This window comes from Colias eurytheme, chromosome 31 (genome assembly GCF_061535395.1).
Source record: "Colias eurytheme isolate Ceu_HAF_F1 chromosome 31, ilColEury1 Martin Lab GWU primary, whole genome shotgun sequence".
Taxonomy (NCBI): domain Eukaryota; kingdom Metazoa; phylum Arthropoda; class Insecta; order Lepidoptera; family Pieridae; genus Colias; species Colias eurytheme.
The window spans coordinates 5,036,447-5,058,658 of NC_143010.1; the positions used below are offsets into that span (position 1 = coordinate 5,036,447).

The 22,212-nt window shown below is 36.0% G+C and overlaps 2 protein-coding genes across 2 annotated transcripts in view; one reads left to right on the forward strand and one right to left on the reverse strand.

Moving 5' to 3' along the window:
* LOC149895602 (intersectin-1-like) overlaps positions 1-7,870 on the reverse strand; it is a 33,449-nt gene extending 25,579 nt beyond the window's left edge. Inside the window, exons 1-6 of the mRNA XM_090118718.1 lie at positions 7,751-7,870; positions 5,388-5,510; positions 3,223-3,321; positions 2,729-2,807; positions 826-1,743; positions 4-94 (exon numbers count right to left, since the gene is read on the reverse strand). Of these exons, the coding sequence (XP_089974844.1) occupies positions 4-94; positions 826-1,743; positions 2,729-2,807; positions 3,223-3,321; positions 5,388-5,510 (1,310 nt within the window). The 5' untranslated portion in view covers positions 7,751-7,870. The remainder of the gene's footprint in view (positions 1-3; positions 95-825; positions 1,744-2,728; positions 2,808-3,222; positions 3,322-5,387; positions 5,511-7,750) is intronic.
* Positions 7,871-8,138: 268 nt separating this feature from the next.
* Positions 8,139-13,364, forward strand: galla-2 (MIP18 family protein galla-2). The gene is made up of 2 exons (XM_090118716.1): positions 8,139-8,516; positions 12,164-13,364. Exons 1-2 carry the CDS (start codon positions 8,243-8,245, stop codon positions 12,352-12,354), a joined length of 465 nt encoding a protein of 154 aa, XP_089974842.1. The 5' UTR covers positions 8,139-8,242; the 3' UTR covers positions 12,355-13,364.
* Positions 13,365-22,212: the final 8,848 nt, after the last annotated feature.

Here is a 22,212-nt window from a genome sequence, read left to right on the forward strand (position 1 = left end):
CACTTCAACTTCTGTTGTTGCGGTATATTCCACTCCACGGGGGGTGGACTGACCACACCCATAGGCACGTCTGTAGGACTTGTCACTACAGACCCTGTTAGTTAAAAAGTATTATTTATAAGTATTTATTCGTATAAATAGTATGGTGAGAGTTATATCGAAAGTATTATCTATATAAGTATTTATTTAAAATTATATATGTCTGTTTATCAGCCATCTGGTTTCCATAACACAAGCGAAAGCTTAGTATGGGATCAGATCGTGCCGTGTGGGAAAATTATCCTGAAATATTTATTAATTATCTTTAGAAATTAAAGATTTTAACGGATTTTAAACGCGATTTATTCATTATATTATTATTCCGACGCACACTTTGCAGCGAGCGTCTACGTCTTGACGGTCATTAAAAAAATGCTATTTTTGTATATTTTTACTCAAACCTAAGAGCTCCCAACTTTTCAGTCAAACTTCGAACGTAAATTATTCTGTTTCGGTTTTGGCCTAGTCAATTCTAGAAGTGACCCCAAAACTCGGTCAAGCGTCGACCTAATTTTTTATTGAAACAAAAAACATTAAAATTAATGCCTCACCATGTCAGAAAAATTATTAATTTTTCATTTTAAATTACTTATATACTTTAACAAAATATAAATGTTTGTAACGAATTGACTTAAAAAGTGCTGGACGTATTGAAATTAAATTTTACAGTAATATATGTCTATACTTCAGAATAACACATGAGCAATAGAAATAATTGTTTTCGAAACCGCGATATATACAGCTATTTAATAAATAAATAAATAATATTAATTAAAAAAAACTCACCAGGCTTAGAAAACGACTCGCTCTTGACCGCCGTAATAGGCGTAGACGTAATTGGTTGTCCGGGAATCGAACCTACTACACTTGGCGTACCATTCTTCGGTGGACTAACTATAGATGCAACTGTTGTTCCAGATGGCAGGGGTTGGCCCATCGCTAGTGGCGGATTGGCCATTGTTGGCGATTGGCCGAGCTGCGGCAGTGGCGAAGGTTGGGCCACCGGTTGGGCCAACGGTGGTGTCGGTTGTGTTAATGGTACAACTGGAGGTTGGGCCAAGGGTTGGACCACGGGTTGGCTCATGATTGGAGCTGTGCTTATCAAGGATTGCGACATTGGCACAGTTTGGGCAAGCGATGTCGACATTAACGGTTGCGAAGTTGGTATTAGGGGTTGGGACGACGGAATAAGCGGCTGTGACGTCATTAGAGGCTGTGACGTCATCATGGGCTGTGACGTCATCATGGGTTGTGACGTCATTAGGGGTTGTGACGTCATCGGCATTGGTGGTATAATTGGCTGGCTTGTGTTTACAAGCGGTTGCGATGACATGAGTGGTTGACTTGTCATTAGGGGTTGATTTGACATAAGGGGTTGTGATGACATAGGTGGTTGATTTGTCATTAGGGGTTGATTTGACATTAGGGGTTGATTAGACATGAGGGTTTGATTTGACATGAGGGGTTGAGATGACTGAGTTATACCCACTAGGGGTTGATTCATTAGGGGTTGCTGGTTAATCAGGGGTTGCGGGGGTAAAGGTGGGGTTGGTTTGACCCCCGATATCAGATCTGGGACCGGTTTTGGGCCAAGGGACATATCTCCGAGGAGCGATTGAGATGGGGACAAACCAGATATAAGGGGTTGGGTTGCTGGCATTGGTGGGACGGGGGGTTTTGGAGGGGGAAAGTTCTGTTTTGGCCCTGTGAATGAAAAGAAAAATATATCAATATCACTTAATTATCTATTACATTTTACTGTACGGTTAAATAAAATAATATAAAATAGTTGCCATGAAATAATATTGTATACTACGTACTTAGTAACATGTACTTTTTTATATTATTATGCTATACTAGATTTCCGCCCGCGGCTTCGCCCGCGTTTTCAAAGGAAAACCCGCATAGTTCCCGTTCCCGTGGGATTTCCGGGATAAAACCTATCCTATGTGTAAATCCAAGTTACCCTCTATATGTGTGCTAAATTTCATTGTAATCGGTTCAGTAGTTTTTACGTGAAAGAGTAACAAACATCCATACATCCATACTTACAAACTTTCGCCTTTATAATAATATTAAGATATACTTGCGCTAAAGTATTATTTTTGGAATTAATCTATACTTAATAATACAAAGCTGAAAAGTTTGTTTGTTTTAACGCGCTAATCTAAAGAACTACTGGTTCGATTTGAAAAATTATTTCGGTGTGGGATAGCCAATTTATCTAGGGAGGCCCGAGGCTATTGGCTAGGCTATATCATTACGCTAAGACGATCAGGAGCGAAGTAATGTGAGTTAAACCGCGGGGCACAGCTAGTCAATGATATATTTGCGTTAAATTATTATTTTTGTAATTAATGATCATATGATAAAAAAAAAATCTGATTAACTACACGGACATTGTGTATATTTGCATGTCAATATATGACTCATAATATAACTCATAATCCATACTAATATTATAAATGCGAAAGTAACTCTGTCTGTCTGTCTGTTACTCAATCACGCCTAAACTACTGAACCAATTTGCATGAAATTTGGTATGGAGATATTTTGATACCCGAGAAAGGACATAGGCTACCTTTTATTGCGAAATAATAATATGTACCACGGGCGAGGCCGGGGCGGACCTCTAGTAGTATATACAGAATTTATTATTTCTGATACATATTATTAAATAGGTACTTACCAGTAGGACTGAGAGAGGCAAGTAAAGATGGCGGAAGGCCCTTCGGTATTTCGATGCCGCGTAGTTTTAAATTGATTATCTGTAATCAAAGAAATAATAATACTTTAGTAACCTTAAATTCCAAATAAGTAAGAACCATGTTAAAGTTATATAATATTTGAATTCATGTTATGTATTTATAAATATAAAAATGGAGCAAAATGGTTGCGTACAAAGCTTTTTGAAGTGAAACTTCTTTAGGCGCGTTGAGAGTAAAATTTCAAGGTCGCGTCATGGCAATACCGTCACGTCGTGGAGTAAGGCGACGATTTCGATATCTTTGAATATTGCCAAGGAAGTTTCACTTCTGCCACGTGTGCTCGGCACACACGCTCATTTTGTTTTATATCTACCTAATTTAATATTTTATAAAAAATATTTTTTTTCCTAACTTACAAAATGAAAAATGTTGTCTTTCTTATTAACATAATATTTGTGTAAGTGTATGTGCATACCTTGCAAGCGATAGAAAATTCTTTCAAATCCAATTTCCCATCAGCATTGGTGTCTGCTAACGTCCATATCTGCCCCAATATTGGTGGAGGCAGTTGGGACTGAAAACATAAATTATCGATGTAAATGTAAAGAGAAAATATATTTATACTGCACTAGCTGCGCTCCGCGGTTTCACCCGCATGGCTCGACCGCTACTGTTGGTCTTAGCGTGATTATATAATATTATAGCCTTACTCGATGAATGGGCTATCTAACACCGAAAGAATTTTTCAAATTGGATCAGTAGTTCCTAAGATTAGCGCGTTCAAACAAATAAACAAACAAACTCTACAGCTTTATAATATTAGTTTTTAGATACAAATAAACGCAAATCAAATATTTTCTCCATCTATTGTTAGTTTACATTCTTAATAGTTAACTCATTAATTTACTCTTAAGTACGTACAGCAATAATATTTTCACTTGATCCTTCATAATATTCACTTTAAATAACCTCCTTCCCCAAAATAATATCTATAGGTAGGTACATAATATTATAATAATTAATGGCGCCGATATGACGAAGCGCAATATTCATCGTCAAACTATTATCGACATTGTCCTCATTGAAATAAGATTCAAAAACGCGCAGCGCGCTACCTTTCGCGTGTGACACATCGATGCTCCCCGAAATAAATTGTTATTTGATTTTGAATTTTATACCAATGAAAACTATGTCGAAAATAGTTTGACAATGAAAAATACGCTGCGATGCGCTTCGCCATAATTATCTGCGCCGAGCCTAAAAAAAAAAAGAATTTGGTCGACAACATTTTACATAAGACCGCGCGGCAACAGCGCACTAGCCGCGCGAAAAAGGCGCGGACTGGCAACGTAGCATGTAAGGTAGCATGCGTATTGAAATTGCATTGTTTGAAGTTGCAATAATATTATTAAAACATTCTAAAACTAAATGTTATTAGTGTTTTGTCCAAATTTGAAATTGTATTTTGCTAAATAAATTGTGAATTGTAATGAAGGTATTGTTGTCGTATTGTTACTATTAGATACTGTATCAAAATATTATACTTCAAGCATTTCGACTTTCCAAATATCCAATGCACTTTTCATTCAAATTTATCCTCAATAGCCTTTAAAATAATAATAATAATAATTTCTTTCTTTCTTTTCAGAACAAAAAAAAATCTCTCATTCATAGGTACTTAGCTATTTATTTCACTTCACTACATATAGGTAGTAAATGTTAAAATATGTTATGACGGACGATTTTAAGTGCCTCTAGAAGTCTAATTGAATCTATACTAATATTATAAAGCTGAAGAGTTTGTTTGTTTGAACGCGCTAATCTCAGGAACTACTGGTCCGATTTGAAAAATTCTTTCGGTGTTAGATAGCCCATTTATCGAGGAAGGTTCGGCGCTCTGCGGTTTCACCCGCATGGCTACGCTCCTGTTGGTCTTAGCGTGATTATATAATATAGCCTATAGCCTTCCTCAATAAATGGGCTATCTAACACCGAAAAAATTTTCAAATCGGACCAGTAGTTCCTGAGATTAGCGCATTCAAACAAACTCTTCAGCTTTATAATCTATACTTATAATAAATCTGTAGAGAGGCCAATTCTGTACATGAAATATATTTAAAAAAAAACTATGAAGGGGTGATAAGGGATCGCTACTGATGCCAAAAATGCAATCAGTAAAATTTTTGTCTGTCTGTCTGTCTGTCTGTCTGTCTGTATATTCGTTATAGAAACAAAAACTACACGACGGATTTTAACGAAATTTGGCACAATTATTCTTCATACTCCTGGGCAGGTTATAGTAAAAGAATCATGTAAATCGGTGTAGAAACACCAAAGTTATACATGAAATTCGCTATAAGTCATCGCGCGTGAATAACATGCCATAAGGATTATTTTTGTGTATCAGTTGCCGCGTTCGACGCGCTTCGCGGCGGGAGCTATAAAAAGGCGGCGGGTCCGCACCCGTTTCGCGTTGTCACGGCATCACGTGTGAACGGCTGAACCGATTTCGATAATTCTTTTCTATTATATTCCTTGAAGTACGAGGATGGTTCTTATGTAGAGAAAACGTAAATATGTACCACGGGCGAAGCCGGGGCGGACCGCTAGTATTAGTATAAATTCGTTCACTCCACATACCTGCAGCATGAATCGTTTCGCCTGTTCTCCAGTAAGGATTCCATTAACGGGCCCCAAATTGCGGAAATGTTCCGCAAACTTTGCATGCTCGTGCGGTAGAATTGTCCAGGGGTCGGCCGCCATCTGTAAATAATAATGACAACTAATGAGCCGCAATTCACAAAATGTAGTGTGATTATTTATATTTTATTTTATTGTTTGTAACCAGGGTATGTGTGGTGTGGTGGAGTTGAAGACAATAAATTATTTCTTTCATTCCTTCTAATTACAAAGATCTCTTTATAATAAACTAGCGGTCCGCCCCGGCTTCGCCCGTGGTACATATGAAAAATAGATGTTGGCCGATTCTCAGACTTACCCGATATGCACAGAAAATTTCATGAGAATCGGTCCACCCGTTTCGGAGGAGTATGCAGACTAACATTGTGACACGAGAATTTTATATATAAGAAGAAAGATAAATTATACTAACAATAAAATTGGAGTGTCTGTTTGTAATATTAAAATAATAACCACTTCTGACTAAATGCATGTGGAATGTGGATGTATATATGGTAAATACACCAAAAATTTTAATTTTATGAATTTTTGTCTATCCTTCAGATCCGGCCGTTCTGGAATGGCTGGACTGATATTGACGAAACTTTCAGTGATAGCTGATACAATAAGCAGTAACTTAGGCTACTTCTTAACTTGATAATTCATAAGTATTAGGGTTAAAAGGAAAACTTATTTACACCAGTGCAGTGTAACCATAGGACGCAGCTAGTAATGGAGCTTAAACCTCATGAATTATGGTATTATCAACAATCCTTGATAAGTGTACAAAGTTTGAATTAAATCTGTCCGTTTAAAGTGGGCCAATATCAAGTGTAAAGGTAAATCTAAGTCGGTTACATACAAACATACAGGTGAAGCTAGCAAAAGTGTGTAAAAAATTAAAATGTGTTGAGTGTGAGTCAAAATTGCATCATTTTAAAAATTTAGAGCAAACGGACCAATCTGACAATTGACTGATCATCTATATCTGTATTAAACTCAAAGGTGACTGATATAGTGATCTTTCAACGCACAGCCCAAACCACTGGACATGCAGGTAGATGTTAGGACGTAGGCATCCGCTAAGAAAGGATTTCCCGAAATTCTTGCGGGAACAGGGATGCACATACAAAGTCGTGAGCGGAAGCTAGTTTTTAATAAAGTTTTAAATGATTTTGTTTTTATCATTCTTTGTGTTTGATTAAGGCTTATAAAGAAATAAATTTCATAAATATAAGAATTGAGATAAATGAGAACCTTCAAGTTTAAGCTGGGTGGGGCTGTGATCATGGCCATTAGATTGAATGTGAAATGTCTTTAATTATAATTGTGTTACTTTTATCTTCACAGATTCATAGAATACTAGATTGACTATGTTCTAAATATTTTAATAGAAATGAACTTATGCAAAATGCCTATAAAACATACACCTTTTATATTTACTTACCATTTAGTTTTTGAAAAAGGAACTGGTTTTTTTTTTCTGGCGCAAAAATTAAGAATATACCAAAGCTGTTAGGTTCGAATTTCGAAACAGTTATGGTCCGGGAGCCAGCAGCAGATTTTATGACCAAGTTCCTCTCAAGCGGTAATTAGTAAAATGCATCAAAGTATAGTATTATGAAGCCTCGTGAACGTCAGCTGGAGCTCGGTTGGGGGGAAGAGCGGTTGTAGCCTCCCGTATCAGCTGACGGTTTTTCCACCAAGATACAGCCAGCTGACATATATATTTATCCACAGTTACATATAAGCTATCATCAGGTAAATTTTTGTTTGAGAGGAAATAACGGAAAATAAATTTTTCTTTAAATTTAACTTTCATGTTCGAGACACCAGCTGACGTATAATACACCATGTTGTAACCAGCTGACTATTTTTTTTCGTTGAGATATTGGGTTAGCTACAATTTGACAAATTTTTAGCTGAGAGGAAATGAATGAATGAATGTATTTTTTTCCTATGTGCGTGGGAGGCTCACCCCCCCAACCGAGCGCCAGCTGACGTTCACGAGGCTTTATAATACTATACTCTCATGCGTCTGACGAATTATCTCTTGAGAGGAAATAGTTAACCAAATTTGCACCTGGCTCCCTAACCATTAGTTAAGAAAACGAGATATTTTCTCATCAGCCAAACTCTACCAGAAGACTAAAGCACTTATTATCCTAATTTCTAGCATTTAATATTAAAAAGGTATACCAAGTCACACCCTATAAATTTGGTACTGCGTAAACATTAACAAAATTGAAGTAAATTGTGTTTTGGAATTCAAATTATAATGTACTGTTACTAAAACACTATTTAAATATCTTATCTAAACTTACATTTTATTCTGTATCCTCTTGTATCAACAATAACGCCCCTTTTAACACTTTTTAAAAGTTTAAAGAGAAATTCTGGAATCTGGGCTTTCTCGAATCTGTATTGATCGGACTTAACTGTCATATTCGAATGACATAACAGCTGATAACGTTTAAAAATTATTGTTTTGTGTTTATCAAAAACATTTTTTTAATTTCTAATTTTAACATCATGGCAAAATGTTAATTGACAAATTATATATACGTAACGAAATTTAAATAATATTAACTGAGAAATACTTGAAATGTAAATTAAAAAATATTTAGTTTTATATCTCGTCCGTATTTCTAAATTTCTGAACGTTTCCGATCCCTTCTATGTCAATCACACGCCTCGGCTATTGACAAATGACAATTGACATATTTTTATTTTCAACTTTGATCAGCATTTCGTCTCATTGCGTTTGCATAATTTTGAAAAATATTACCCTATTAATAAAGCCGATAAACACAAAAATGAAAGTAGCAGACAACGTGAATCCAAATGTGTACGAAAAAGGTTCAGCCAGAGAGCTAACTCGAGCCGATTTTGACGAAAATATCGCAGATGAATTTGACACTCGAGAAGTATTTGATTTAATACGCAATATTTGCGATCCAGAGCACCCTTTATCATTGGAGGAGCTTCGAGTTGTAGAAGAAAGTAACATCCAAGTTGATAATGAAAATAATGCCGTGCATGTTTTTTTTACGCCGACTATACCACATTGCAGTATGGCCACCTTGATCGGTATGTTTAATTGTTTAACCTTATTTAATAACTAGCCGCTCGTCAATCCCGGGCTAATCCGTAATAGAAACGAAATAATATAGCATATGTGACTGTGACTAGGGACTCGGATTACTGCTGTTGAAAGAATTTTAAAATCGGTACCTACATTAGCTTTTTTTTTGTTATTCATTGGGTACATAAATACTATAGGCGGCAAGTAACTATAGCGTTAAATTAAATGTAGAGATGATTATTGTGCAATGTGCATAGTTACTGTCGCGCCCATCATTATATTATTCAGATGCCTTATATTTAACTTCTTACTTAGGTTTGGGCCAGCACTGAAATATTATGCTGAAAATTATTGCTTATAATACAAACAAAAATACAATGTGTGTGTCCCTCTGTTTCTCTAGTAGATTTTTTACAAATGGGATGATTTGTTTGCTCATAATTGTAAAATGTAATTGTAAAAGTTTGCAGGGTGTAATCGTTAAGTGTGCACAGGCGATTTTTCCGTAAGCATTACAGATAACAAAAAACTTTAAACTGATATCGAAAGTACTTAACCTAATGAGTAAAATGACCGTAATAAATTTTTAAAAATAAATCGAGAAATATCAAAAAAATTATCTTTAAACCCTCCCATACATTAAGTATGAAATATGAATATCCCATATACATTTAATAAGAAAGATTTTAGCTTTCTTTTTCTTTTTTGGTTTTCTGCTTTAATTACTTCGAATTATTGCAAATTTGAAGTGGCAATTTCCACGCTCTTTCCGGACATTTTCACGCATTTTCCGGATATTTTCCGGGGATTTTCCGAGCATTTTCCGGGCATTTTCCCACGCTTTTTTCAGACATTTTCACGCATTTTCCGGATATTTTCCAGGCATTACCCAGGCATATTCCAGGGATTTTCCAGGCATTTTCCCGCCTTTTCCGGACATTTCCACGCATTTTCCGTATATTTTCCAGACATTTCAATGACATTTTCCGGTTATTTTCCGGGATTTTCCCAGGCATTTACCGGGGATTTTCCGAGCATTTCCCTGGGATTTTCCGGATGTTTCCAGACATTTTCCGGACATTTCCCTGGCATTTTCCGTAGATTTTCGAGGCATTTTCCACGCATTTCCCAGACATTTTCCGGACATTTCTCAGGCATTTTCCGGGGATCTTCCAGAAATTTCCCAGGCATTGTCCGGGGATTTTCCGAGCATTTCCCGGGGATTTTCCAGGCATTTTCCACGCTCCTCCCGGACATTTTCACGCATTTTCCGGATATTTTCCGGACATTTTCACGCATTTTCCGGATATTTTCCAGACATTTTCACGCATTTTCCGGATATTTTCCAGGGATTTTCCAGGCATTTTCCACGGTTTTTCCGAAAGTTTCCACGCATTTTCCGGATATTTTCCGGACATTTTCACGCATTTTCCGGATATTTTCCAGGCATTTTCCACGGGTTTTCCGGATATTTCCACGCCATTTTCCACGGTTTTTCCGGAAATTTCCACGCATTTTCCGGATATTTTCCAGACGTTTCCGAGCATTTCCCAGGCATTTTCCGGTTATTTTCCGGGAATTTCCAAGGCATTGTCCGGGGATTTTCCGAGCATTTCCCGGGGATTTTTCGGATGTTTTCCAGACATTTTCAGGGAAATGTCCGGAAAATGCCTGGAAAATATCTGGAAAATACCCGGATAATTCATACTTAATGTATGGGAGGGTTTAAAGATAATTTTTTTGATATTTCTCGATTTATTTTTAAAAATTGATTACGGCCATTTTACTCATTAGGTTAAGTACTTTCGATATCAGTTTAAAGTTTTTTGTTATCTGTAATACTTACGGAAAAATCGCCTGTGCACACTTAACGATTACACCCTGTGTATTATAATTTGTCTGGACGTTAATCTATACACATATTATAAGGCTGAAGAGTTTGTTTGTTTGCACGCGCCAATATCAGGAACTACTGATATATAGCTTCCTTCCTCGACGAATGGGCTATCTAACACTGAAAGAATTTTTCAAATTGGAACAGTATTTCCTGAGATTAGCGCGTTCAAACAAACAAACAAACTCTTCATCTTTGTAATATTAAGTATAGGTAATTGAATGTTGTACCATAGAAATTGATAAGCTATTAACTATTTGTGTGTATCAACCGCCTAGAAATAAATTGGATGATCAAAATCTGTTCTTTCGAAAGTTACTGTCCTAATAAGAAAAAATAGTAATATGCTGTGACTTAAATATATACACTCACATTTTATAAAATTTTTCAAAACAGATCAGTAGTTCCTGAGATTAACGCGTTCAAACAAACATACAAACTATTCAGCTTTATAATATTAGTATAGATACAGGAAGTTAGGAAGATATGTATTACTTTTTATAACATATAGCACCATATAGAAAGTTTTTGAACGAAGAACAACGTATTAGAGATTAAGCATTATTTCATACTAGCTTCCACCCACGACTTTGTACGTGCATCCCCGTTTTTCCCCGTTCCCGCAAGAATTTCGGGAAATCCTTTCTTAGCGGATGCCTACGTCCTAACATCTACCTGCATGCCAAATTTCAGCCCGATACGTCCAGTGGTTTGGGCTGTGCGTTGATAGATCACTATATTAGTCACCTTTGAGTTTTATATATTTAGATGTAAGTAATAGAACACTCGTTTATCTAGTTTTATAGGAAATTTCTAAATTTTAATCAAACGTAACTAGCTTAAATTAATAAAATTAAACATCTTTTAAGTGAAGTCTGACTTCTGAGTGTTGGCAGTCTGGACAACAAATTAGAAACAGCACGGTTCGGGTGTTCCAAAGTCAAAACGGAAAACCTGTTGAAATACCGCCAATATTTCTTTCTTCCACAAATATATTCAACGTTTTTTAACATGGTTAATTATGGTGTTATATGAATTTGCCAGTCACTTCAATTCACGGCGTAAACTGACTGGGAATAAGAGGCCATAATAAGGCCCCAGATCGTGGCGTGTGTGAAAATTGTATGTTAATTATTATTATATGTATATACTAGCTTACCGCCCGCGGCTTCGCCCGCTTTGTCTAAAACCTAATAAATTATACACTAAAACCTTCCTCTTGAATCACTCTATCTATTAAAAAAACCGCATCAAAATCCGTTTCGTAGTTTTAAAAATTTAAGCATACAAAGGGACATAGGGACAGAGAAAGCGACTTTGTTTTATACTATGTAGTGATTGTACATTTATAATTATATTTTGTCTTTTCCTAACGCCTTATTTTTTGCTCACCCTCCTCCTTTAAATGTCTTTCCCGCATTACTTACGGTAGCCTGGAAGAGATCGCTACCTAGCGATAAGGCCACCGTTTGTAAATATTTTCCTCTTATCTTTATGTATCTCTATTTATTTTGTGTGTTGAATTAAATAAATCTATACCTATTAATATTATAAAGAGGAAAGGTTTGTCATTATGTATGTATGGTTTTCACGCATAAACTACTGGACCGATTTTGATGAAATTTGGCACAGATAATCTTTAGACCCTGAGAAAAAACATAGGCTACCTTTTATTGCGAAATATGTACCACGGGCGAAGCCGTGGTGGACCGCTAGTAATAAATAAAATTGTCCTGATATATTTATTTCTAATTCCAGGTCTATCAATCCGGGTGCAACTGCTCCGCTCTCTGCCGAGCCGTTTCAAAGTGACAGTCGAAGTGACAGAGGGAACACATGTATCGGAACATGCAGTTAATAAACAATTAGCGGATAAAGAAAGAATCGCAGCCGCTTTGGAGAACAAGAATCTGTTGCAAATTATAAATCAGTGTGTGAGGTCGTTGTGATTTATTAATACTAGCTGTGCCCCGCGGCTTCGGCCGCTTTGTCTAAAACCTAATCTATACTATCTATGCTAATATTATAAAGCTGAAGAGTTTGATTGTTTGTTTGAACGCGCTAATCTCGGGAACATTGCTCCGCCTGTTGGTCTTAGCGTGATGATATATTATAATATATACTAGATTTCCGCTCGCGGCTTCGCCCGCGTTTTCAAAGGAAAATCCGCATAGTTCCCGTTCCCGTGGGATTTCCGGGATAAAACCTATCCTATGTGTTAATCCAAGTTACCCTCTATATGTGTGCTAAATTTCATTGTAATCGGTTAAGTAGTTTTTACGTGAAAGAGTAACAAACATCCATACATCCATACTTACAAACTTTCGCCTTTATAATAGTACTAGATTTCCGCCCGCGGCTTCGCCCGCGTTTTCAAAGAAAAACCCGCATAGTTCCAGTTCCCGTGGGATTTCCGGGATGAAACCTATCCTATGTGTTAATCCAAGTTACCCTCTATATGTGTGCTAAATTTCATTGTAATCAGTTCAGTAGTTTTTGCGTGAAAGAGTAACAAACATCCATACAAACCTTTATAATAGTATTAAGATAGCCTTCCTCGATAAATGGACTATCTAACACCGAAAGAATTTTTCAAATCGGACCTGAAGTTCTTGAGATTAGCGCGTTCAAACAAACAAACTCTTCAGCTTTATAATATTAATAAAAATATAGTATAAATAAGATTTTTTTAATTGCAGAAAAGAGCATAAATGCAATAGAGATACATAAAGATTAAGTAATGCGTAATGCGTAATGAATTGAAATATTAGTATTTGTGATATATGTCGCAGTGAATTGATTAAACCAGCCGTTTCATTAATAACCTAGGCCCTTTCGGTACTATTTATTATTTAATAACTATTTGAACGATCTCTGGACCAATTTGCAACTACAGAACTGATTTGAATGAAATTAGGTGCAAAGATAGTTTGACCTAAGGCAGGACTACACCTGAGAATATCGTGTATGTATTTTAAAATAATTTGGAAAATCCAAAAGTGCACGCCTCATAATTTTTTTTTAATAAATATTTATTAATTATTATTTTTGTTTATTTAATAACAATTAAACCACATCGAATCAGACCCTGAAAAATGAAAGGGTTCTATTCCTGAGCATACTCAAGCGTAAGAGAAAAAAAAAGACTCGATTAGTAAAGTATTTCGGTCGCTATCGTGTTAACAAGAAAAAGGATCCGCACATACAGACACACGGACGTCCAAGACAGAACTTTTTTAAACTGTTTTTTAACTCGTTTAAATAACAAAAATGACATCAAAAATATCATGAACGTTAAAAATAGTGTTTTTTCTTAATATGTGTGTATGTATTATCTTACAAGTGCAATGTATGATACATAAAGACATTTTAAGTTTGAAAAATCAGATATTTTGCGCGAAGTGACAGTAGTACCCACCTCAACGCTTCGCTTATGAGGCGTGCAATATCATCTTTTAAGAAATGTCAATAAAGAGCCTAGGCTATTAATCAGTTGACTGTGACATACCCACTCAAGCATACCAACACACCGTTTTTACAAATTTGATTAAAAATATTATTGTATAGCTGACTGATGATATATGACTGACCGGTTGGCTTGGTTGGTAGTGACCCTGTCTTCCAAGCCAGAGGTCGTGGCTTCAATTCCCACCCGGGGCAAATATTTGTGTGATAAACATAGATGTTTGCTCTGTGTCTGGGTGTTAATTATCTATATAAGTATGTATTTTTTTTTTTTTTTTTTTTTTATGTATGTGTAAATGCAATCTGTTCATAGAACATTCAGCACTTGGTTATGAATGTATTGAGACTTGTAGGGCGAGCGATCCAGTGATGCCAGCCGTTATTACTTTTTTTTTTTTTTTTTTTTTTCTTTTCTTATAAATCTATGGGAGCTTTTCTTTTAAGTCTTTGGAATCTTGTGTCGTTTTTCATTAAATCCATGGCCAAAGCATTGGGATGTTTATCAAGTCTTTTTTTGTAGGAGCTCATAGAGTGCTTGATTTCGTCTTTAACTGTTCGAATTTTAAGATCGTGGTGTAACTGTTGGTTTGTAACATACCAAGGAGCGTTTGTGATTAGTCTAAGCATTTTCGATTGAAACCTTTGCAAAATTTCGATATTGGAGTTGGAAGCAGTTCCCCATAACTGGATCCCATAGGTCCAGATTGGTTTAATGATGCTTTTGTACAAAAGTAATTTATTTTCCAACGAGAGTTTAGATTTTTTGTTGAGGAGCCAGTACATTTTTCTCAGTTGAATGCCAAGGGCTTTACGTTTAGTAAAAATATGTGTTCTCCATGTGAGTCTGCGATCCAGATAGATGCCAAGGTATTTCGCGCCATCGGCCTGAGGAATAGGTACACCATTGAGAGACACTTGTGAGCACGAGCCGTAACGAGTCGCAAATGTTACCTGTACAGACTTCTTTTCATTGGCTTTAATTCGCCAGGTTGATAACCAATCTGTAATTTTATCAAGACAGACTTGGAGGTTTTCACTAGCTTGTACTGGATTTTCGTGGATCGCTAGGGCTGCAGTGTCGTCAGCAAAAGTTCCAATTACCACGCCATCTGTCATGGGCAAATCTGCTGTAAATAGCAGGTACAGTGTAGGACCGAGTACACTTCCTTGGGGAACTCCGGCGTGAGCTTTGTGAAGGGTCGTAACATATTCTCCTTGCCTTACTTGGTAGTGTCTGTCCTCTAGATAGGACTTGAGAAATATGAAGTGATTCGTTGGTAATTTAGTTTTTATTTTATATAGTAGGCCCTGATGCCAGACTCTATCAAAAGCCTGTGATATGTCAAGAAACACTGCACTGCAGTATTTTTTGGCCTCGTAAGCTTTGTGAATTTTTTCTACCAGTCGGTGAATTTGTTCTGTGGTTCCATGTTTTTGTCTAAATCCGAATTGGTGGTCCGGTATGATTTTGTTTTCTTCTATAACTAAGTTCAACCTTTTCAAGTAAAGAATCTCTATTACCTTGGAAAGAGTAGGAAGCAAACTTATCGGCCTGTAAGACGACACTTCTTCTGGAGCCTTACCAGGTTTCAGGATCAATATGACCTGTGCCACTTTCCATTGCCGTGGGAAAATGCCTCTCGATATTATACAGTTGAACAACTGAGTCAAAAATATTAATGCTGAGTCTGGTAGTTCTTTCAGCGTTTTAACAGTTATGAGGTCATATCCAGGAGCTTTATTCTGTTTCAGAGTTTTTATAACTGCTATAAGTTCACCCTTTTTTATTTTCTTTATTGGGAGATCAAGCTGGTAGGGATCATCAATGCTTTTAAGGCGATTCATCATATCGGTTGTCATAATTTTTTGACAAGGATTTGGAACAAAGACTTCCTTTAGATGAGACGCAAAGGTTTCTCCCTTCTCTGGATCACTCTTTGCCCATGTGCCATCTTTTTTCCGATTAGGGTGCTTGTGACTGATGGGTCTTTTCAGCTTCTTTACGGTTTTCCAGAGCGAATAGTCACTTGAAGCCTTGGCGTCCAGATTACGCAAGTGACATTCGATATTGTCGTCTCGTGCAGTTTGAAGTAGTTTTTTGAGCTTGGCTGATAAGGTATTAAGACGTCTTTTGTCATTTGGGTATCTGGTTTGCTGCCACAGTTTACGCGCTCTTCGCTTCTCCGCTAACAGCTCACGAATGGGCATTGGACAGTCCACTTTGTCATACCTTTTCGAAGCAGGAGTGCTGCTCCAGGCTGCATTCTGAACACAGTAATTAAAATGTTCTACACCTTGTTCTATGTCTTCTTGGGTTTTCAGTGGTAACTTAAGGTTTATACAGGACTCTACACTTCTGCGAAACATATCCCAATCAGTATTTTTACCATGCAGCCGTGTCACAGGTTCAGTTCTAATAATTTTTTCAGATATTTCCACCAGCACTACACTGTGATCTGATGACAGATCTAGAGAGGATTCGCATTTACAGTTACTTAATGGAATGCCTTTTATGACACAGAAGTCTACCAAGTCTGGAATTTTTCTTGGGTCTGTTGGCCAGTAAGTTGGTTCACTACTAGACACCGTTTCTAATTGGAGGTCATTTAAGGCTGCCTGAAGCTGTCTTCCTTTCGGAGTGGTTAAGCGTGATCCCCAGAGAGTGTTTTTGGAGTTGTAGTCCCCACCTGCAATGAATCTGGGTCCCAATGATCTGAAGAAGCGGATATAATCTTCTTTTTTTAAATTATGTTTTGGTGGAGAGTACAGTGCAGTGACTGTAAGATTACCACGCCAGTCTTCAACAACTACACTTGTCCCTTGTATTTCAGGAGTGCTATATTTATGTGTCTCATAGTGTATTGTCTCATAGTCTCAAGTATGTATTTAAAATTATATATGTATATTTATCAGCCATCTGGTTTCCATAACACAAGCGAAAGCTTAGTATGTGATCAGATCGTGCCGTTTGTGAAAATTGTCCTGAAATATTTATTTATTTTTCAGCAAACTACATAGCATATGTAAAAATATAGTACTTTAAGTAAAAACGAATCTTTTTTAATACAAAAAGTATTTTTCAGTTTTGCAAAACAATCAAAATATATATTTCTGGTAAATCTTTTGTAAATGTATGGAATATTTAGTAGTGTGATAAAAAATTGATTAATTATAATGAATCTACTATGTATAATAGTTATATAGGTATGTAAATAAAAGACAAATAAAAATAACGTGTGTTTTATTTTCAACAAAAATTTCACACAAATAATGGATAATTGAACGCACGAAGCGATGTAACTGCTGCGCCGAAAATGATTGCGTCCACGGTGAAGTGATAGCCGCTGTTCGGAGTTGGTGTCTGTAAAGTAAAGTATACACATGTAAGTTAAAAAATAAAGGTCAATCTATAAATAAAAAATGGTATTGAATAGTGAATTTGTATCTTTCTTCTTCATAAAACTAGCTGTGCTGTGCGGTTTTACCCGCATTGCTCCGCTCATGTTGGTCTTAGCGTGATGATATATAGCCTATAGCCTTCCTCGATAAAATGGGCTATCTAATATCGAAAGGATTTTTCAAATCGGACCAGTAGTTCCTGAGATCAGCGCGTTCAAACAAACAATCTCTTTAAAATACATATTACTATTAGTATAGATAAGGGAAAGTTTTTTTTTGATCTTTTAAAATAAACTCAAAAATTATTCGAGCGATATTAAATTTTAAGTACCAAGGAAGCTCTTTTGAATCTCAAATACATTGAAATAGTACACAAGTCCTGCTAATATTATAAATGCGAAAGTTTGTGAGGATGGATGTGTATGTGTATGTTTGTTACTCTTTCACGCAAATACTACTGAACCGATTGCAAAGAAATTTAAAACACATATAGAGGGTCATTTGGATTAACACATATGATAGGTTTTATCCCGGAAATCCCACGAGAACGGGGTCTATGCGGGTTTTTCTTTGAAAACACGGGCGAAGCCGCGGGCGGAAAGCTAGTAATGTAATAAAGAAATACTTACAGTAGCAGAAAGTTTATTTTTCTCACAGCTGATGTCGTCTACAGAAGTTCGAAACAGCTCGATGTCCTTTTTGCTGTTTGTATTTGGTTGGAATTTAAAACTGAAAAAACAATGAAATATTTAAAGCAAGAGTGTATGAAAAAATATATGAGCTACAGACGCATTATTTTTTAAAGTGAAACTTTTATTACATCGTCTCAAACTTTTTGGTCTGTGTAGCGCATGTCGCGTGTATCGCGGCTGCCGAGTAGGTATAGCTACTCGGCAGCCGACCGTCACGCGACATGCGCTACACAAAGCAGTGTTCGGAACTGTTCGAACAGATTCACTTTTACCGTGGTTTCATAAAACCACACAACATTTTTTATTGATCAGAAATCACTACATAGTATAAAACAAAGTCACTTTCTCTGTCCCTATGTCCCTTTGTATGCTTAAATCTTTAAAACTACGCAACGGATTTTCATGCGGTTTTATTTAATAGATAGAGTGATTCAAGAGGAAGGTTTTAGTATATAATTTATTAGGTTTGAGAATTGACAAAGCGGGCGAAGCCGCGGGAGATGAGCTAGTACTAAACTAAGTTTCATAAATTAAGATTGATGAAAAGTCATATTTTGTTACAGAATTTTGTCTACAGTCTTCGAAAATACACGAATTATAAAAAATACCACGTAGTAGACCACGCGAGCGATGTCGTGGGCGGGAAGTTAGATTTTAATGACTGCACTAAAAGAAAATAAAAAAATTGCAGTTGATTTTAGAACCTTCTTTATTGAAATCGATTTAAAATAGACTGATGATGATAAATTTAAATAAAATAAATTAAAAAACGCATACTTAGTCCGCATTCTTGCTACGGGTTTTTCTACAAAAACAGTCGAATTGTCTGTTGAATTCGTCTTCTCGATCATATTTTCACCGCTGTCGGATTTATAATCTACAAAGAAGTAATTTATTAGACTAACTAGTTTATCGCTTCAATTTATATAAATATACAACTAACTGTGAACTATATCTGTGAACGAAATTTCATTAAAATTGGTCCAGTTGTTTAGGTGTAAATGCGTAACAGACACATAGTTCGATTATTTCGCATAAATTATTATAATGCACAGTAAGAGCAAGTGAATATAAAATCGACAAGTACATATCATAAAACTATGGAGGAGTTCAATTGAATAAAAACTAAAAATAATACCCATAAGTGGTCATACCCATAATTTTAAATTATTGTTGTCTTTCTGTCTGTTGCACGGTATTCATGCAAAAAGTACTGGACGGATTTTGATTGTACTTTTTTTGTTATATTAGTAATAAGTCCTCAGCAACATAACTTTACGCTATAATTAATTATTTTAATTATTTAATTTTCGCACCCGCGAATGGCACATCTCGTATTAAATCACTACATAGTATAAAACAAAGTCGCTGTCTCTGTCCCTATGTCCGGGTCCCTTAAAAATACACAACGGACTTTGATGTGTTTTTTTATGTTATAAAGAAAGGTTTTAGTCTATACTAATATTATAAAGAGGAAAGGTTTGTATGTATGTATGTATGGTTTTCACGCATAAACTACTGGACCGATTTTGATGAAATTTGGCACAGATAATCTTTAGACCCTGAGAAAGAACATAGGCTACCTTTTATTGCGAAATATGTACCACGGGCGAAGCCGGGGCGGACCGCTAGTATATTATAATTTATTATGTTTTAGACAAAGCGGGCGAAGCCGCGGGCGGAAAGCTAGTACCTAATATAATTTTTGAGTGATGTAACTACATACAAATATACAATTTTTTTTACATGTAGTAAGTACCTATATTGTAATTACCAGAAGAATCCTTGTAAATTTCAGCGAGTTCCTTTTCAATTCGCGCCTCTTCGTCTTCTTGACTAGCGCCATCTAGTTTGTCAATGTCCTTTGGTTTATTTAGTTCCTGAAAATATAAATTGAAGTTGGTCAAAATCAAAAGGAGTCGGTTACATACAAACACACAGGTGACAGGTGAAGCTTAAAAGCGTGTTAAAAACATCATGTACAAAGCAAAATTGCCATTAAATAAAAAAATAATTATAAAATAGCTAAGACAAAGAAAAAAACGCTTTTATACAGTTTAAAAGCAACAGCTAAATTGGTCACCCATCCAATTTATGACCGTGCCAAACGTTGCTTAACCTTGATTTTTATTATAAACTAGCGGTCCGCCCCGGCTTCGCCCGTGGTACATGTTTACGTTTTCTCTACATAAGAACCATCCTCGTACTTCAAGGAATATAATAAAAAAAGAATTATCGAAATCGGTCCACCCGTTCTCGAGTTATGCGCTTACCAACACATTTTGCGATTCATTTTTATATATAAGAAGATTACTTTAGAGCGACAATAGAAATTCATCATCACTCGAAGTAGTTAGTAAAATAATTTTTAACTAAAAAATAAAAAATTACATTAATTAGGTATTTAATTTCAAAGACTGCTAAAGTACCTAGGTACTTATAAAATTATGTACGGTAAGATTCACGAAAGAAAAATGACCACGGCGCAGAAGGCATATTTTAGGTTCCTATGTACAACATTAAAATATTATTTTGTCTTAAGTCTTTTCTTCATGAGTGAACGTGTGCAGACGGCCGCCATTTGTTGTCATCTTTTGTGAATCGTACTGTACGTTATCGACTTTTTACTTTTTAGTATTTAACTATGTGGTGATATTCTGAACCGATTTTAATAAGGTTTTCTTTATACACAAGTATTTTACATTCAACTATTTCGTAGCTTACCGGTTGTCTAGCTATATCCTTCTTGGTGGCAACTTGTATGGTGGTAGATGTTACATCGTCATCATTTTCGACGGATGGCTCCTCTTCCAAGTCCGCTGGTAACTCTGTTTTATTGTAGAATTACGATGTAGAAAGGATTTAAAATATAATCATTCTTCCTACTTCCTACTATCCCTACTAATATTATAAATGCGAAAATAACTCTGTCTGTCTGTTACGCTTTCCCGCTTGAACCTCTTAACCGATTTTGATGAAATTTGGCACAGACAATCTTTAGACCCTGAGAAAGAACATAGGCTACCTTTTATCAAAATACCACGCGGGCGAAGCCGCGGGCGGAAGCTAGTAATAGGTACATATTATAAATGCGAAAGTTTGTGAGGATGGATGTATGTGTATGTGTTTGTATGTTTGTTACTCTTTCACGCTAATACTACTGAACCAATTCAAATGAAATTTAGAACGCCTAACTTGGATTAACACATGGGATAGGTTATATCCCGGAAATCCCACGGGAACGGGAGTTATGCGGGTTTTTTTTTGAAAACGTGGGCGTAGCCGCGGCTGGAAAGCTAGTATATATTATAGACTATTCACAACTGTGAATGTGTGTTTGTAAATTTATATCTTGCATTTACGTCGGGATTGGAGCGATTTTATGGTATTATACATATATCTAGTCACAAAAATCTATGTACTTATAGGACAAATTAAAAAAGTTGACATGATATTTAAAGAGCAACTAGAGTTTCTTGCCGACTCTTCTCTATAGAAAATGCGTTCTGGTAAATTTAAAATTGTGTGTTTTGATGATTCAACAGCTTCTGAAGGAAGTCGAGTTGAATGAAACGTCTGAGTTTGAATATATATGTCGCAGGCAAGTTGTATAATCTCGCCGTTTACAAATGCTCGGCATTTTGTAAAATGCTTAGGATTTACTTTTTCAAAAATTCTACAAAAATACGGTCGCGAGCCGACGGAGCCCCACTTTGTGGGGCTTCTATTTCTGTGTAGTTTTAAAAACAAGAACTTAACCTAACCCACCCCCTTATCCAAACAAAAAATACGGCATATTACAAAATGCCGAGCTTTTGAAAACGGCGAAATAATACAATTTGCCTGCGACATATACATAAAAGCTAACATACCTTTTACAGGAGCGCCAATTTCAATTATCTCCCTACCCAAAGATTCGGTAAGTGATTTGGTATTCGTCTTACAATGTACATAACTTGTAATACATATAAAATATATTATTAACACACGCATTGTTATTTTGTCGCAGTGGGCAATTGTTTTCGAAACCAACTGGAGTTTAGTTTTTGTAATTGATATTTTTTATTTTGGTATCACAGATTCAGTGATTTACCTTTTTATACTTGTATGTATTATCTGTGTAAGGGACGTTATCTATACTAGAATATTATAAAGCTGATGAGTTTGTTTGTTTGTTTGAACGCGCTAATCTCAGGAACTACTGATCCGATTTGAAAAATTCTTTCGGTATTAGATAGCCCATTTATCGAG